The sequence below is a fragment of the Neoarthrinium moseri genome (genome assembly GCF_022829205.1).
Source record: "Neoarthrinium moseri strain CBS 164.80 chromosome Unknown scaffold6_Wmoseri_CBS_16480, whole genome shotgun sequence".
Lineage (NCBI taxonomy): Eukaryota > Fungi > Ascomycota > Sordariomycetes > Amphisphaeriales > Apiosporaceae > Neoarthrinium > Neoarthrinium moseri.
The window spans coordinates 738,119-756,046 of record NW_026055120.1 but is presented as its reverse complement, the minus strand read 5'-3'; the positions used below and the strand labels follow the sequence as shown (position 1 = coordinate 756,046).

Below are 17,928 nucleotides of genomic sequence, written 5' to 3'. Positions count from 1 at the left end.
CTTTCGCATTGCCGAAGTTCTTTCAGGTTGAAAATTATGATGTTTGTCTTGGCGTACTGGGATCCTGAACAAGGCAATTTATCCGGATGAAACCATGGTTCCTTGTAAGTTGACGTGAGGCGCAACTGGCAACTCTAGTCCGGGGAACACTAAGTTCAGGGTCGCCATTGGCCATGGTGATGAATGCCAAATGTACCCCAGATTAAGTACGTACTTTCTCACGACCTGCCAACATTGATAGACCCAGATTGAGGTCGAGAATCTATCTACAAGACTCTGGTCCGCATTGGTCGACGCTCAGGACAATACCGGGGGGTAAAACTCCGTAGCCCCCACAATGATGCCTATAAGATGTGTCACGCTATTACGTGAAGGACGGGCCAGCCACACACCTGAAAGAGTGTTGTGGTGAGCAGCGACTTCTTGACGTCCGTGACCAAAACCACCTAGAGAATCGCCCGTTGCTCTGGGCACAAGTCTACATGTAGGTTTCTTAGTAGGGGTCTACGTGTAAACCTAACTTCGTGCACAAATACCCACCAGGTCATATGCACGATGTTAGCTGTGGATAAAAGGAAAACTAGACCTTGAGAACTTCTATAATCGAAAAGCCACGGGTACCATTATAAATTATGTGTCCATGGGAATTACTGCAACTCAATAGATGCGCTTCCTTAACTCGTGACACTAGATTAGAGAAAACTCGGTAATACTAGGCTCCACATCCAGGTACTCTCCGTTCATAATTCCATGCACATAGCTGTAGAATAGTTAGCAAGAACTGTTGCGAAAAGCCATTATATGGGTTCATAAGCGACATACCATTCACCAATAACCTCGAAATCATTTCCATGTGACCTCATCACAAGGGGGACACTGCAACCAAACAGTATGATGATGAAGTCTCCCTCCCTGGCACCTTCAGGTGCCAAGCCAAGCAAGCCTGCCGTCAACACCATCAGACGCCGCCCGTCTCTCCAGTGGGATTTCATCAGTCCGACCTTACTACTCCAAGATTGCTGCCGCACTCTCTCATCAAGACCAGCCTCGAAATCAGCTGGAGGAACGTTATCCGCCTGAAACCATCCTTCTCCCTTTTTGCATCTCTGGTTGTAGGCGTTAGTGTCACATACGAGCACTCGCGACAGTACCTCGTGGTACGTCATGCCTTCTGCGAAAGGATACAGGGTATGGTAGAGCGGCATCTCAGTTCCTCCAAGAGCGAGAACCACAGCCTCTTGGAGAATATTTCCAATGTGCTCCCCAAGGTCCGGGTCATTGTTGTCGCCTTTGCGCCTGATCTCAGAGGTCGCACCTAGTGCGCCGATGCAGCCAGCCTCAGCTCCCATGGCCAGCAGTTTGCCAGAAGGTAGAAACCGAATGATTGGCTTTCGTGTACCGCATGCGGAAAACCCTGGAGTCTCGGAAATGCCGAGTCGTGTCAAGGAAGCAGGATCCTCTCCCGGCCGGGTTCGAAAGTCAGGCGACCAACTTGGCAGCCCAGCGAGACGACTACGTTCACGCAGTCCTGGTTTCCACATAGGAACGTTTCCATCGCGGTTGGTCCCGCGGCCCAAACAGATAATATCCAACGATTGAACTTCGCGTATGAAGCGCTCAGTCGCGCCCATGTAGACGATGGCGGGGTTGGTACGATAATTTGGTTTTATCTGGTAATATTTCGGGTTAGTTGCCATCCCAAGGAGAGCATATACTCTGTCGGATGGTTCGCGACACTGGTTCTTTGAAAATTTGACCATGAGGGTCGACAATGGTAGCCGGCCATTTTCTTGGTACTCCATCTGGACGAAAGTGAGTGTCATGGGTGCATAGCGGAAACCATCGAACGCCGCGGTCTTGCTGCTGTACTCAAGGACGAGGTTGTTTGTGTGCGACACCATGGAGATGGCCGCCAGTAGATCCCACGAAAGGGTGTCAGGCCCGCATTGTATCATAATGGCACGCGCCAGCACGACCTCTTGGACTATCCACATGCGTGTCCACCATTCCCTCTCCAGTAGTCCGTGGGTGAGATCGCGCCATTTCTGATTATTGGTCGCATAGGAATCGATGACTTTCTCCGCATCCCAGTTGGGAGCCGTCCATTTGCTGAAGAAACTGACCGCACTTCTGCTCTCTGTGCTAGACTCGCCCAACCACACCATCACACGCGATGCAGAACCGTAGATGTCAGCCATTCTCAGAACCTGCGCATTTCTCTCGTCAATGCTTCTCTGGTTGATACAGACGGCATCGACCCAGAGCACACGGTCTTTGCCGTCCACAAAACGCATTCGCGCCAGTGCTTGGGCCAGGTTTCTCGTGACCGGGAAGTCCATTTTGTTCAATTGAATCGTGACTTGATCTGATTCATCTCCCCAGCAGTATGAGAGCGCCTCGTAGTCGGTTTCGAGCGAGGATAATACTAGATCACACTCTATTGTGTCATGCCCCTTATATGGCTTTAGGACCAAAAAGCGGGCGGCTGCACTTCTCTGTGCTAGCGGCAGTGGTGCGTAAACAGGATGCTCAGGTCTTAAGTTCTCCTCTTGAGGGACAACAGGGGCCCTCAGACCGGTTTGATCGAAATCCGTAAAGCGTGGCAACGGGATATCGGTATTCGACTCATCACTTTGTTTTGAATTTGAAGTACTGGTAGTTGTTTCCCCTGTTTTATGATCTGGAGTTGGCGTACGAGGTGGTGTTGGTGTGCGAGGCGGTGGTATTGGTGGACGCGGGGGTTTGGGGGGGCGACAGCACAGCCAAACTATCCAGCCGAATATTACGGCGCCCACCACAGCCCCGGCCGCTATCCCACCAATAGCGGCTGTAGACAACATGGGTGTAGGTGGAGATGAAAACGTCGAGAAATCGACCTGCGGCAAAGAACTGCTACTAGTTGTGAACCGTGATGATGATGACGATGATGATGATGATGTCGTGCTTGGAGGATATGTGGTCCAGCTTGGGGCGGAATACGATGTCGTAGAAGATGTTGACATGGGAGAGCATCGCGGATTACCGCCACTATCATAGTAGCAGAAGTTACTTGGAGGGCAGCAGATATTCACTCCCTGGCATGGGACATCCCCGGGTCGGGAGCATGGCTTCAAGACGACGCACTGTCAGCAACCACCACAACAAAGCCTTTTTGGTTGAAGTTTAGTTGCGATCTTACGTTGGACGATCCACAGGAATTTGACAATGCTCCGATCGCGACACAGCACGGCGCTGACGCAGTACCTCCCGAGCACACGTACCCGGAGCTGCAGCAGATATTCCCACAACATGGCGTATCGTAGGAGCAACAAACTCCGCTGGGACAAAGCAGAGTAAGATTGGGACAGCCTTGACGTTTGAAGAGATGCGCGGCTGAGGTGTTTACAAAAGATACTGGTAGTTGTGCGTTGGCGAAAGGGGAAGCAAGTGGGTTGTCATCCACGAATGGCTCAACGCCGGTGGGGGCCCCACGAGCAATGTGGAGCAGAACGGCCAACAACAAAATGTCAGTATACATTTTGACGGCTTGGATCTATCAGGAGATAGTGGAACCTCAAAGTGGGGACACCAGAGTTATATACTAGGCCTCAATTGCTGGGAACTGGTCTATCAATTCAGCTGGCCAGCATTCTCCTCACGACATTATTTGACTTCACGACCGGACGTTGATCCTCCAATGAGCTGATGTCGGCCACCAAGGGTCTCGACAGACCTGAATCCGGGGTTCGAGCCTGGATCCCAATACTCTGGATGTGGCGCCTTCAGCCCCAAGCCGCGGCGCATTGGCATGGGACAGAGATAGTGGAGGGAGGCATCTGGATTTACTGCCCAATGGGTTTTGACCAATGAATGGTCTCGCTCAGTGTTTATCACCTCCAAGTCACTGCATAAGTCTGCGTGGGGTTGCAGAGTTGACTATGCACAGCTGAGAACTTTATTTACGAGTTTGGCAACTTGGCACACCGGGGAGGCTCGAGCCAGCTCCTTGACGGCTGCGACAATAGATGTACCCATTATCATATCTGCCGAGGTGGCGTCACGAGAGGGTTGCATGGATGTCAGCTTTCGCGACTGCGATGGATATAGTATTCGCTAGACCAGTTGGCGCACCTCGAAAGGCTGTTCCAGAACTGCGGAAAGTGCAGAGGGTGAGGTTTGTCAAATATCGCAGCCTCCCTGGGTTGATGTTGGGTCACACCGATATCACATCCCTGCATTTATGGTACAGCGTATCAAAGCCGCGTGATGATCATTGCGCGTGTCACCCGCGAGGAGCTGGACTGGAGTTTGTGTGGCACTCATGCCCAAAATTTGCGTGCACATATCTCCAGTCGTCATATTTACTGGAAAGGCAACGTCGTTGTACGTGCAATTCCAATGGTTCAATCGTGCGGCTCTCCAGTCACCCTACGTATGACTGGTAACTTTGTGGGTGGTGGTGGTTGAGAGTTTGATGGGCCGGGACGGATGCTATGAGGGCCGCGGTGCGCGCGATGGGTCCCGAACAGGGCGGCCTCACAATCACCTGGGCATCAAAACCTGTAGAATGTACAATCGTGGGAGCATTCTCACATTCGGAGTCGCCTGGTGTGATAGAAAGACGGAGACCTGAAAATACCCCACGCAGGGTTGGAGCAAATGGGACAAAGGGCAAGCCAAGGAATAGCTGCATGCACAATGCCTGATCTTCGACGGACAGAGCGAGAAGTGAGACTTTGGCGGCCTTCGTCGTCCGTTAACGGTTTGACTTTTGCGAAACAGAAGCACGTTGTGGCACCCCCAACGCCGTCTGCTAGCCGAGACAGCTGAGTTCGGCGACCGGCCGCCCTTGTCGTCTGTGTCGTCCTCGTCCTCCAACTTCTCCAAAAGTCTTCATTGGCACGCAATTCTGGCATGCCGCATCACACCACCGGCAAGGCTGACGCACAGACCATGTCAGACCACCTGCGCTCACTCACCTTCATCAGCTCACCCAAGACGATCGCAGACATCATCCGGGAGCGATAACGCAGCTGGCGCATCGGCCGAAGATGTCAGTCGGGCCCGGGAAGCAGAACGGCGGCGTGGCCGTCGCCAGGCAGGATCGGCTGGCCGACCTCCCCGATGAAGTGCTGCTGCGCATTTTCGAGACGGCCGGCCGGCTCTCCAAGCGAGCCCTGTGCAACGTGTCGCGCCTGAATAAGCGATACCACGTCCTGGCCGACTCCATCCTCTACAACACGATCCAGTTCGACACCCCGGAGCACCACCTGATCTTCAGTCAATCGCTCGGCCGCCGGCCCCGGCGTGGGTCGCTGATCGTGGGCGTCAGACTGGCGTACCCCACCTCGGAGCTGTCGCACTTGAGCCTCGACGTGCCCGTCCATGGCTCGCACTATGAGCCGTCGCGCTTCGACGGCTTGTCGCGCAGCCTGTCGACCATGTCGAATCTGGAGATGCTGGACGTCGCGGCGCCCGACACTCTTCTTCACGGGATTGGCACCATCTTCAACGGGCCGTTCGACTTTGCCTGTCTCAAGTCGTGCACTCTCTTCTACCAGTGCCCAGATGACCAGTACTGGGATTTACGAGAGAACATCCACATATTCTCGCATCCGGCTCTGGAGACCCTCGTCGTCAAGCGCGCTAAGCTGGCCGACCCCGGATTCGACTATCTGGAGCGCCCGCACGATACGGCGCTGAAGAAATTGCACCTCATCGAATGCGACATCAACGAAGATGCCCTCTCGGACATTCTCGAGTTTCCCGAGGCCTTGACCGAGTTTATCATGACCCAGACGGCAGAGCCCAAGCCGGAACTGGAGGAGGGGTCTGACGATGTCGGGGACTTTATCCTCGCGCTGAAATCCGCCTGCGAATCCTTGGAAACCATCACCATTGACTGCCCCGCTCTCACGGGACGCAAGGCGTTGCGGATGCGAGAGTTCACTGCTCTCAAGACGCTACGTCTCAATTGGGATTATCAGCTGTTTGGAAAATCTTCCAAAAAGCCCCGCATGCACTCAGTAGGCCTGCCGCCCGAACTGGAAACACTCGAGTTCTTCAACGAGCTCGGTACGGACGAAGAAGTCAACGATCTGCTGCTGTTCACGGTCCAGAGCATGGGAATAATTGGGCGAAAGCTCAAAACGCTGGTTGTGGTGGAGGGTGAGGACCGCCCTATCTCAGAAGAGCTCATAGAGGCTTGCAAGTCGCAAGATTTCTCCCTAGACATCATCGGACGGTTTGACGAAGAGTAGACCTGGGGCTGCCATAGACGTAGAGAAGAGAGTAAACTAGATCCAGACACCATCGCTTACAGGATAAAATGGGGCAGGATATGGAAGGTTTCTTCTTTGTATAATAGATTAGTGCGACACATTACAAAGCGGCGTTGTCCCTACTGCCTGCTTGAGAAGCTGCCACCCTGGCGTCTATTATACCCATCCAGGAACTTCAATCTAGATGTATGACTATTCAATTGCCGTACCCTGAGTGAACCGGCTTGATCAAGAATTGTACTCCGCTGCGCCCTCTAAAAATACTGATATGTTATGCCCTCTTCCAGGACTTCTGCGCACTGCTCCCAAAAGCCGCCCCGCTTATTGGCATGGATGGGAATTCAGATACTCGAAAAGGCCACTACGGAAAAGAAAACGTGTGAGAGTTATTTCTATTGCGGCAAACTCTCTTAATTTTCAAATCTCACGCGTGAAAATCGGTACGTGTCTTTCAAAGTTTGCACCACGTCATGGATTTCGGTCCGAAATACAAGCTGTGCCGCAAGAACCAAGGGTGCTTCTCGACCCGGTACACTGGATCGCCGTTGTTAAATGCGTATGACTGGTCAATACCCCTGGCTCGAGACTCCGCGCAGGGTCTCCACCCAGAAAGACGAACATGTGTACCCAGTCTATTCCCGGGTCCGCCTGTTCCACGAATTGTCTTTCCTAGATGATTTTTTGTCACGTCGACATGTCACAGAACAACTTTCCAGCCTTGGGCAGCAACCCGGGGGAGTTGGAACGCCAAGTGAAAAGTGAGCCAGCATGGAACGAGGTAAGGAGAGCGTATCAGCACTGCAACGGCCATTTGACTGAGTCTAACTTCGACTCCGCAGCAAAGTGCAAAAATACCTCAGCAAGGCTATGGTATTGAGGCCCAAGCTCAGATGCCGTTCCCATCCCAAGTAGTGTCCTCAACACGTCCGATGGAACTTCCGCCTTCTCAATTACTTAGCGAAACCTTTCCCGCAGTTGATCCGACTTTCTCCGGACTCGCAGGTATTCCTGACAGCTTCCAACCGTCCGCGTTTGACCCCACTGTCTTTGTGCAGAAAGCCAATGAGCTGATCAACGCATCCCTGGAACGAACTCCGGGAGGGACGTCGGTGGTTGAACCCGACTCTATCCTCGAAGAATCCGGACGCCTTTACCATGGATATAATCAGGGCAAATATTTTCTGCCTAATGATGCCGTAGGTTGCCAGTAATTCTAATTCAAGTGTTATACTAACATAGTATATATAGGCAGAGCAGGATCGACTGGACCTTCAGCATCAAGTATACCGGATCTTGCTGGATGGCTGGCTTCATCTTGCTCCGATGACAACTGTGCCAAATTTTGTGCTTGACGTCGCTACTGGCACTGGAAGTAAGTCATACAAGAATCTAAACCCTGGATAGCACGTCCAGTGGAAACGGTATTTCGTATTACCTCAGTTGCGATTCCGTTCCGGTGGGGAATTAACTGACCGTGGATCATTCAAACAGTTTGGGCCCATGATTTCGGTATGTAAACACCGATGCCTGCATTTAGACGGATTTCTAACGGATTGAAATAACAGCTGAGATGTATCCCTCTTCCTTTGTGATAGGCACGGATTTGAGCGCTATTCAGCCAGACCCTAGAGTCCCGAACTGCGTGTTCCAAAAGGACGACGCGGATGCAGAATGGGTCTTCCCTGCGCCTCATCCGCCCGGCACCCAATGTGACTTTCCTTGTGAACATCGCATCAAGTTCGATTTCGTTCACCTTCGAATGGTTGTAACGTGTTTCGATGACCCCCGTGCGGTTATGCGGCAGGCATATAACAATATGGCTCCTGGCGGCTGGATTGAGTATCAGGATTTCAGTTTTGACCTCCAGGCTAGAGGTCTCGAAGGTATCTCTCAATAACATCAACTAAAACTGCTCCAATTGCGGCTAACGCTTAGCAAGGATCGCCGTGGCAGACATATTCCGAAGGTTGTATTCGGGGGGCCAAAACAATGGGTCGGGATTTGTTGATCCCAAAACAATACAAGACGTATCTGGAAGAGGTTGGCTGTAAGTTCTGTACCCAAATAGCTTATTTTGATATGGAACTTGACCATTGGGCGTAGTTGTGGATGTTGAGAAGCGGCATTTGGTCTTGCCTAACAACCCTTGGCCGAAGGATCGCAGGCTTAGAAAGGCAGGCTTGTATTCCTTACAGAATACGTTGGAGGGATTACGAGGCGTCGGTTACAAAATGTTGCGTTTTGCTGGCTATTCACCTGAGGAAACAGAGACTATTATTAGCGAAGCCGGAGACTTCATTAGAGACTGCCGGAACCAACCCTGGGTACCAGTGTAAGTGCAATCGAGGCTCAGGTTTCTCTTGGTCCTTCAGCCTTGTCCCCTCCGTAGTAGGAGTTCACAGAAGCTAATTTCATATTCAAGGCATATCGTCTACGGCCGAAAGCCATTGGTTTGAATCCGAGTTCAAAAGGGATTAGGCTCTTTAGCAGAATAAATTTACTCGTGGACATCCTTGTGATTCTCCGGCGACCGTCCACACTCGGTATAAGCTACCAACCGCTACTTTTGTACAGAACTCCAAAGGACGTCTTGCTCTAATCTCGCGATTCTATCCTCGAGTGGTTCCCACATTCCCACGTATGCAGCTCTGTCGCTTCGGAACTTGAGGAACTCAGCAATTCCATCATCTTTGTGCAGCAGAGCGTAGTCCAGAGCCGTTTTAGCCCCCTTGTCCTCGGCAAATACATCGACGCCATTGTCGAGAAGAAGCCCAATGATGCCCCGACTGAGTGCCATTATCTCATCCGATTGATTTAATTCCCAAAACGGTCCATACCTAAAGCCAGAGCAGGCGCAGTGCAACGCTGTTCGGCCACCATCGTCCTTTGCCGTGACATCTGCTCCCAGGCGTTCTATAAGCATTTCAACGAGAAAGAGATCTCTGGACAATGCGGCATAATGGAGTGGTGTGCATCCCTCGTCATCACGAGCATTGACGTCCGCACCGGAAGACTTGAGAGACTGAATCAGGACGGGGCGATCCGTTTGATCGACTCTCCAGGGTTGAGCCGAATCCCGAACACTGAATGAAGCTAAGCCAGCGACGCAGGTTTTTCGGATTTCTCGGACCTGGGTCAATGTCGGATTTTCTGTAGATGAAATGCCGGTGCCTTCGGCTAGCCCTTGCCCAGAATCGTCTGACGACTTTACAGTCACCACCGGATCCGAATCGCTGTGCATATCCAAGAAGGATTGTTGATGGTATTCACCAGAGGTGTTCTCAGTCTTGGATGAAGTTTTTAAGACCGGCTCACTCTTTACGCCGGTTCCATGCAGGTTGTTGATTAAATCATCTTCTTCAACTTTGACACCTTGGCTGAAGCTCTGAGAAGGAGAGTGTGTGAACTCAGGAGATGCCTCCGCGAAATCAAGCTTTGACCTTGTAAAATCCAAAACAAGCGCCTCTTCTCTGTTCTGTTCCCCATACCGCCTACCCTCCAGAGTCTCCAGATTTGGGTCGCCTGCGTTTGATTCTGTCCGTTGCTGATTTGATTGCTCCGAAGGCAACGGGTCATGCAATTTGGCTGAGTTAGGAGCATGACCAATCAATGTGAGGTGCTCGACTGGCCTGGGGGTATCGCCAGTTTCGGAGGAAGCGCCAATATTCTCGGACATTTCGCCAAAAGGGGGCCAAAGCTCTGAGAGACGATAGTGCCTTTCCTCTTCATCATCCCAGAATGGCGAATACGCCTCCAAGAGGGACCACTTTGGGAAATCCACCGTGTTTCTCAAGTGGAGGTGGAATGTCATGCATGCGAGGTGAAGAGGGGTGTGGCCGATTAGGGTACGTGACTCGGCCTCCTCGTTCAATACTATCACTGATGAACTCAACCCCCGAGCAGATGCCAAATGAAGTGGGTTGTATCCATTGCTGTCTGTTAGCCATGTCTTTGCACCTAGTTCCATAAGTATTTGAATAGCACTATGAATCGGAATTGGACAGTATTCCTCTGCTTCAAAACACATTGTCGCCAAACAAGTGGCGCCTCGGAAATTTTTTGCATTAATGTCGGCACCGTGCCGTAAGAGTAGTTCGACAAGTTGCCTGAAATTCGGTCGTCTTTGTACTGAAACCAAGTCCAATGGCGTCCACGATAGCGGCAGCCCTGATGAATCATATAGAGCGCAAACATCTGCGCCGTTGAGGATCAACGTTTCAGCAAGGTTCAATTGTACATCTGGCCAAGCGGACGAAGTGAGGGCCTCATTCAGTGCCAACGATAGCTCATTCTGCCAGAAGTGATTGGCTTTACTGGGTGTGCCTACTGGTGCGCCTACTGGTACGCCTTTCTCCAGCAAGGCGAGTACAACAGAGCTCACTGGGTCAGCACTGTGGCACACATCTCTCAAAAGTCGGCCGCATTGAGGCAGAAGTTGAGGATATGTGTCCAAGAGATAGCACAACGCTACTTCGGACCCATCCGTGACCGCCCAGCCAGTGAGGCTTTCGACTATATCGGGGAGCTGGCCCCTTTTCCCCGAGTCACGAAACGGTAAGGCGGAGATATTCGGAAAGTTCCAGTGCTGTTCAGCTGCAGCCTTCAAGGGGCGAACATGGCCACAAAGCATGGCAACATAAGGGCTCATCTCGGCCAGGGTATGTTGGGTGTCTGCCAAGCACTCATAATCTGGTAAGTGATCATATTCACAAGGCCGTCGCTTGATAACGTCCACGGTGACGGCAGCCCAGGTTTGATTGACTGGTGTGACTTGGTTGTAAAGCGAGAGATAGGAATCGATAAACTCTTTTCCAATATCTTCCACAAGCCGGCTGCCGCTCATACTTTGGGCTAGCCGGAAGTGGATTGTCCAATGTTCGATTGCGTAGAAGAAGAATTCGTAACGCTCGAGAATAGTCGTTTTCACATCGACAGTTTCTACTTTGATGTTCGCCGGTTCGTCGGAGGACAGAAAATTCCTCCACTCCCAGCCTATTGTTGAGGTTGTCGCCCGGCTGGTGGAGCAAGTGATTTTACTCAAGTCCAGAGCTTGAATGCTACCTGTTGACAAATATGCGATGCAGCTCTCAGCTAATGTTCTATGAGCTAGCTGTGGTACGATCGAGGATGCCCATTCGGAGCAGGGAGCACCCCCGCGAATGCTTTGTTTAGGGCCTGAAGATAGAAATTCTTGGGCGGTCTGGTGTATAAAGAATAGCCGACCATCATAGACGGTAACGAAGAACCCGCAGGCGTGGATGACCCGGGCTCGGAAGGATTCGTCTGTTGAGAACCGCGGCATGTCCTTGACTGCCAAATGGCTCCGGATCTCAATCGCGCTGTTCATCTCCCGGAGAGATAACGGCCGTCGGGCAATATAAACTAAGGAGACAAGAATTCTAACAAACTCCTTGTCTTTGGCCTTGACACGCTGTAGAAGCTTCTCATATGCTTCAAATACAGTCAATGGTGGGTTGGTGATAAGACGTGCCCACTCCTCTGGGTCATCATCAAAGTTGGCCTCGAGTACCTCGAGAACGAGCTTGACCCACAAGTAGGTCCGTTGTGACGAACCCCTCTCTCCAATGGAACTTCTGATGACCTTCTCTGTTTCCGGGTCAAGTCCTTTCATTCTGACAAGTTTCTCCAAGCGATGGTTGATAACTAATGTTATTTCGCTTTGGATGGCGTCCATTTCGTGCTTGCCTTCCCCTGCGAGTCTTAAAATTCGGGATTCCATCACCTTGATCTGCTGGAGAATCTCGGGGTACCCCCGTGTCGTCAGAAGGAATTTGATCGGTAGCCTCCGGGAGTCGACATGCAGAAGGATTGAATCGAGTTTCTTAAGTAACATTCGGAGTTCGGCAGCATCGCATTCGTCAAGAGCGTCCAGTACGCACAAGATATTGCCGTGGTCGTGAGCTTCTCCGTGACTGTGTTGGTAGAAGATCGCCTTTTCGAAGATTTCCCACAAAAGCTCCGGATCCGTGAAAAGCTGTTCGCCGTACTTGAGAATCTGGTCTTCGCAGGGCTCAGCCCGTTCTGGTTGCTGATCAAACAGATTGTGCAACAACGAGCAGATGGCGTTAGACGTCTTCCGCTGCTCCAAGTTATCCTTGAAGAAGAAATAGGATATGGAGGCGTTGGGCTGCTTACGAGGCAGTATCGTCTCGATCAAGTACTGGGCGAGAGTCGATTTTCCGCAACCGGGGTCAGCCGAAACGACCAGCACGGGATCAGTTTCTGATTCGAGCCATTGCTCGAATTTTTCATGGTTACAAAACCATTGACATGTCCCTTCTACTCTTTCATCGTTTCGCATCATGTGAGCTCGATATGAAGTGGTGTTGAACTTCCCAATGAGCGTGCTGAGTCGTTTCCGTGCTTTGCTTCGATGTATTTGCATTTGCTCTGCTCTCCAATCCTCAGTTGTCCTCGCCATCGTCTCAAGAATATTTGTCGTCCTCGTGATCTCCTTTGTAAGCTCGGTCTGGCCAATGTATAGGTGGGAAATCCTGTCTAAGAGTGCCTGGGTGTTGTATTGGCTGATATGTCCGTTGACTTCTTCTTCCAGTTCTTTGAGGGACTTCAATTCGCCCTCCCAATCTACTACAGAGAGCATTTCTTTCAATGACGCGAATACCCATTTCGGGTCGTGAAACCTGCAGACGCAGCGCAACTCGAGTAGAAGCAGAGATTTGTACAGTCTCAAAAGGACCTTTCTAAGGGCACCGCGGTGTTGTGCATAGGTGCTGTCGTTAGACCAATTGACCCTCAGCAAAGCATGCGAAAGGCTCAAGTACCATTCGGTCTGCTCCAAGATGTGTCTCAGGCAATCAGACAAAAGCTTTCTCGCTTTGATAGGTTTTATAACCAAAGGAAGCGCAACTGAGACACCCGACAGTATGATTGCAGCAGGTGGATAGGCATCGAGGAGCTTGCCAACGCCGCTACATACTGTTCCGAGTAGTTCGGCACCGCTGGCGAGATTCTCGAGATAGTCGGCATTCTTCGCTGCCTTATTTGATGCATCACGAGCAAGAGAAGTCATCAACTCCATGCGTGCTGGACCTATGCAACCGGTAAAAATGTTGACTGTTCCGGCCACAGCATATACCGTGCTGGACTGCGCTGTGAGGACAGTTTCGTATGCCTGTACCAAGTCATGGTCATCGCTTGCAAGGCCATCGTATGCTTCTATCCATAAAGATACGGCTTCGTCGGTCTGGACAGGTGCATTGGTCGTCCGTAGCAAGCCTTTGCCTGATCGCGTAGAATCTCCATTCTCGCCATGAGGCGGGGCTGAGGTGAGGGGATCTTCCACATGGTGCTCGACAGTTTCTGCTGGAGATACAGAAGATTTTTGCAACCTGCGCAATAAGCCCTTGAAGGGCCTTGCAAGATTCTTCGAGGGCATGGTGAGTGATGCTCGCACTGATCATCCTCGTGAACTGAAGGCTCGGCCGAGATTAAAAGCTGAAGGTGCGGACAAAAACGCAGACGTCCCGTGTACCACCATGATTGGTTAATTTCATCGCCCACACAGAGTAAGCGCTCAATATCTCACTTGTCCCCGACATCAGCCAATCACAGCCCGCTCAGGCGTCAGGGGTAGTTCAAGCGGCATTCCTACAGAAAGTGTGTTAAGTTAAAGGCATTTCACTGTGCAGCCAGGTCTTCAGACACGAATTATGCTTGAGCAAACAGGCAGCTTTTGATGTATGTAAAAAAGCTCCGACGGCCTCTTTGCGAGTTATAAGACGTAAGGGTGGCGGTCCCACTAGCCCGATTGACCACCTTGCAGGTCCATCACATGATCTTGATGGAGGTCAAAGGTGTAGGCCGTTGCAGCCTTTCACCCTGTGTTGGTTGTCCTACAAAGGCGCGTTAAATGCGAGACTGAAGACAATCGCAGACAACTCCACATAATTCGTCGCGGCCATCATGAGCTTCAAAACGACCGTTACGCAACTATACCGCTTTCCCACCGAGTTTGTGGAGAATTTGCAGGTCCTCAGCAATGGAGATCTTCTTTTGGCCACCATGGAATCATATACGGGCCATCATATACGGCCAATCTTTACACACTAGATCCCGGGGCAGCAGAACTCCAGGCCCAGTTAGTGACTGGGTTTGATAACAAGGTCACCGCACTCACTGATATCGCCCCATTACCTAATTGTGGGGAGGACATATACGCTGTTAGTGGCGGCACACACGTATTTCGCGTTACAGAAAGGTTCCATGGCCGTCTACATTGTATCCCCGAAGGAAGGGAGGGTAGTCGGCAGCATTGATGTGCCGGACATTGCAACCATGAACGGAATGGCGGCGCTTCCACGCCACCCGCACATCTTACTGAGCGCTGACTCGATCGCTGGGCGCATCCTGTCTATCGACACTCGAACTAGTAAGGTTAGCGTCATGCTTGAGGACTATACCCTGGAGCCGGGCTTTACATAACGCCGTGTCAAGAGTCCCACCCATTGGCATTAACGGCCTCCGGACACGCGAGGACTATATCTATTTCATGATTTCGAGCCAAGGCACTTTTGTAAGGGTACGCATCGACGAACATGGCAATCGGATAGGTGACTTTGAGGTATTGGCCAGGAGCCCCGACGCCTCGCAGATCTACGACGACTTTACCTTTGACGAAGATGGCAACGCGTACGTGGCCGTGCACTCATCATCGATTGTGAAGATCACTCCGGATGGCGTGCAGACGACCCTTGTCGGTGGTACTTCCGACTTGATACTTCAGGAGCCCACTTCGGTAGCCTTGGCGAAAGATGGCAAGTCCATTTATGTTTCAACTGGCGGCAACGTGAGAACCACCGCGCGTCAGGGAGGACAAACCACTGAGATTCGGCTAGATTGGTAGTAATTTGATATAAATAGGCTTTATCCGCTTAATGTAAGGACCACAGTCTAAAGACAATACATTCCCATCACTTTTTCTCTACACCCAGAATCTGCAACTGAAAAAAGCTGTCAGCTGTATATAAAGTAGGCATGTATAGTGGAGACTATTCAACCATTAAGCCAATTTGTGAGGTCTATCGTTGAGGAAATCGCCGATTCTACTTCTGTAGAACTGATGATGCGGTGAGAACCGTGAGAACTTTGAGCTACCTGAGTAGCATGCAAGCCTTTGGTCTCCAGGTCTTGATCTCCCAGTATCTCTACACTGACATCCTTAAAGCATGCATATTACAGAGCCCAAAAGCCCAGCCAACACGAGCAATCCCATGCCAGGCTTCTGCACAGCTGCTAGACTGCTGATATTCGCATAGCCTGTCACAGGGAATTTGTCACTCTCGAATTCGATGCGCACAGTCTCGTTGATGTTGTGCAGCTTGGCCACAAAGTAGAAGTCATCGTTGTCTGTGAGCACTGTCTTTCCCGAGGTCAGGGCGCTGGTTTCGTTGACCGGGTCCCAGGAATAGCTGCCAGACGACAAAGTGAGGTTTTTCTCAATGGAATATGTGAACCTCGTCCCGCCAGTCGTCTCTCCTGTCCACTCCAAATCTAGCTGGGTGTAGCGGCGACCGTCGTCTCCAGCTTCCCACGTAACTTGTACCGTTCTTGAGAGGTCGACTTTGGCGTCGTCGTCTTGGGGAAATGTGAACTCAAAGTTATCAGCCAAGGCGGCGATTGGGAGCAGGAGCAGGAGCAGGATAGCGCAGGAAGTTACGGGATGCATTTTCAAAAGTGGTGCTGTGTGACGACAAACGAATTTTTGGATACTATCGGAACGATAAACAAATAGATATATATGTTCGTGGAAAGCCGTGGCTCAGCATCGCGTTGTGACGACATATATCTTGGCGGCTGTGCCGCAGAAAAAAATCGCACGATCCACTGCTCTTGGTAAGTAAGTTAGCTGCCAAGCCGGACTAGCAAGCCAGCCCCGGATTTGCTTGGTTGCAGGCAGATGATCATTCGCTGCATGGCCTAATTTTGGCTGACACGTGGGTCCAAGTGGTGCAGATCCCAGGAATCCTTGCCCACTGCGCCATGCCCTATTATTACATCTTTGGGGAATATCACGCGCCTTCTACTAATCTACAAGCTCTTGTGTATCATGCCTGTTCCAATGTTTCCTCAAACAGTCCTGTACCTCTCCTAGGTTAAACAAACATCGCAGATGAGTCAAAATGGATAAGTAGACGATCTTAGGCAACCTTTGAAGCAGTGTCTAACTCTCTAAGACGATATCCTTCGTGACGCGAATGCTATGATCGTTCAGAATATGCTTCTGGCTTTCGGTGTCAGACAGTCTGTCCCAGTTGTTATCACCGCTAGCCTTGCATGTCGTCTGCTGCGCCCCGGCATGAGTGTAGCGCATCGAGTCCATCTTGTAGGAATCTCCAGGACGCTGGCCTGTCTTTCCAGAATGCGGTGTTCGGCCGCTCGAGTAGTCGCGCAGGAACGGTATGTACTTCAGTAACGGCCTGAGCGATGCTAGCGAGCCTGCGATGATCCCTGTACCCGACTCGATTATTGACCATATTGCCACGTTTGCTACGTTCAACAGGTATTCTTCCGAGCTGTTGAAGGCGATCAGATATCTGATGCGGACGATTGTTGCGGTAGAGGCACTGTGAGTGATTAGATCAACTTCTTGTCAGAACTCCATGACTCGACAAGTGACTTACACAAATCCAAGTGCAAGCACACCAATCAGGGACAGTTTGACACCGAGCCGTAACTTGACGTCCCATACTGTTTACTTGGTTATTGAGCTGTCCAGAATGAGGCATTGAGATATACTCACGGATCAAGGCTGGCAACACCGCACACGTCCAATCGGTTAAGATCGACACAGCAGAGATGAAGTAGGACACGTTTGTGAGGACGGATGGATCAGCACATTTCCCTGCCGACGGGTCCCAGTTCGCCGAGACAGGTTGGCACCAGGTGAGAATCGTGACGTCGGTGATTATGCAGGCCATGGTTGCGAGAGCAATAACTCCGTACAAGATCCAGCGGTAGACGGCATTCGTAGTAATTCGAATTAGGGCAAAGCAGATGGAAGCTTTGATTGGGACTGTACTGAGCACATAGCATAGCTGGGCGATTGTGAGCCACTTTTTTTTTTATGTCAGCCCACGCTTTTTCTAGTTCTGGAACATCCCGAATGAGGCTGACTGACTTTTCCACCTTGCACGGTATAGTAGGCGTCTAGGTATCGGGACGGGGTTCCCACGCCGTTATACGCAGCCACGATTGCCGTGGCGCAAAGAACTGTGAAAATCAACTATCGCGCGCTGAGGTCAATATAATTGTCGCTGGTGTAGCTAAACGGGGTGCGTGGAGGGGACTCACTAGACCTGCAACCATGAGCCAATCATCCAGGCCAATGCCTTTAATCTTCCGCCTCACAGAGAGGCGAGCAAGCGTGGTAATCCATGAGAGTACCAGGAAAATGATAGACACTAGTACAAGTGAAAGGGCAAGACCCGTGGGAGTCAGAGCCATGGCTTCGACAATAAAGAACGCCGAAGGCGTAATTCATGCGTCACTTGACTCCGAGTAACCTGAGACAAAGAGGGCACAGCGCAGCATGTTGCAGCCGCAACCACTTATATCATAACTTGCACATACTCGTGCCGTGCTCCGACTCGATGGTAAAGCGCAAAAACAGGCACAAGAGTCCGGGGAA

General features: G+C 51.2%; 7 protein-coding genes across 7 annotated transcripts; 3 read left to right on the top strand and 4 right to left on the bottom strand.

Annotated features, from left to right (window-relative positions):
• Window positions 1–687: 687 nt before the first annotated feature.
• Window positions 688–2,339, bottom strand: JN550_002814 (uncharacterized protein; the record flags this gene model as incomplete). The annotated part of the gene is made up of 2 exons (XM_049314150.1): window positions 688–760; window positions 823–2,339. 2 exons carry the CDS (start codon window positions 2,337–2,339, stop codon window positions 688–690), a joined length of 1,590 nt encoding a protein of 529 aa, XP_049175339.1.
• A 2,691-nt stretch (window positions 2,340–5,030) lies between these two features.
• Window positions 5,031–6,239, top strand: JN550_002813 (uncharacterized protein; the record flags this gene model as incomplete). Its single annotated transcript, XM_049314149.1, has 1 exon — window positions 5,031–6,239. One exon carries the CDS (start codon window positions 5,031–5,033, stop codon window positions 6,237–6,239), a length of 1,209 nt encoding a protein of 402 aa, XP_049175338.1.
• Window positions 6,240–6,954: 715 nt separating this feature from the next.
• On the top strand, window positions 6,955–8,716 carry JN550_002812 (uncharacterized protein; the record flags this gene model as incomplete). Its single annotated transcript, XM_049314148.1, has 8 exons — window positions 6,955–7,038; window positions 7,100–7,456; window positions 7,509–7,632; window positions 7,752–7,769; window positions 7,883–8,143; window positions 8,200–8,307; window positions 8,364–8,592; window positions 8,683–8,716. 8 exons carry the CDS (start codon window positions 6,955–6,957, stop codon window positions 8,714–8,716), a joined length of 1,215 nt encoding a protein of 404 aa, XP_049175337.1.
• Window positions 8,717–8,820: 104 nt separating this feature from the next.
• On the bottom strand, window positions 8,821–13,677 carry JN550_002811 (uncharacterized protein; the record flags this gene model as incomplete). The annotated part of the gene is made up of 1 exon (XM_049314147.1): window positions 8,821–13,677. The coding sequence occupies one exon, from the start codon at window positions 13,675–13,677 to the stop codon at window positions 8,821–8,823; it is 4,857 nt and encodes a 1,618-aa protein (XP_049175336.1).
• Window positions 13,678–14,504: 827 nt separating this feature from the next.
• Window positions 14,505–15,144, top strand: JN550_002810 (uncharacterized protein; the record flags this gene model as incomplete). The annotated part of the gene is made up of 2 exons (XM_049314146.1): window positions 14,505–14,670; window positions 14,738–15,144. 2 exons carry the CDS (start codon window positions 14,505–14,507, stop codon window positions 15,142–15,144), a joined length of 573 nt encoding a protein of 190 aa, XP_049175335.1.
• A 315-nt stretch (window positions 15,145–15,459) lies between these two features.
• Window positions 15,460–15,966, bottom strand: JN550_002809 (uncharacterized protein; the record flags this gene model as incomplete). Its single annotated transcript, XM_049314145.1, has 1 exon — window positions 15,460–15,966. The coding sequence occupies one exon, from the start codon at window positions 15,964–15,966 to the stop codon at window positions 15,460–15,462; it is 507 nt and encodes a 168-aa protein (XP_049175334.1).
• A 495-nt stretch (window positions 15,967–16,461) lies between these two features.
• Window positions 16,462–17,744, bottom strand: JN550_002808 (uncharacterized protein; the record flags this gene model as incomplete). Its single annotated transcript, XM_049314144.1, has 5 exons — window positions 16,462–16,864; window positions 16,922–16,988; window positions 17,041–17,353; window positions 17,419–17,523; window positions 17,592–17,744. 5 exons carry the CDS (start codon window positions 17,742–17,744, stop codon window positions 16,462–16,464), a joined length of 1,041 nt encoding a protein of 346 aa, XP_049175333.1.
• Window positions 17,745–17,928: the final 184 nt, after the last annotated feature.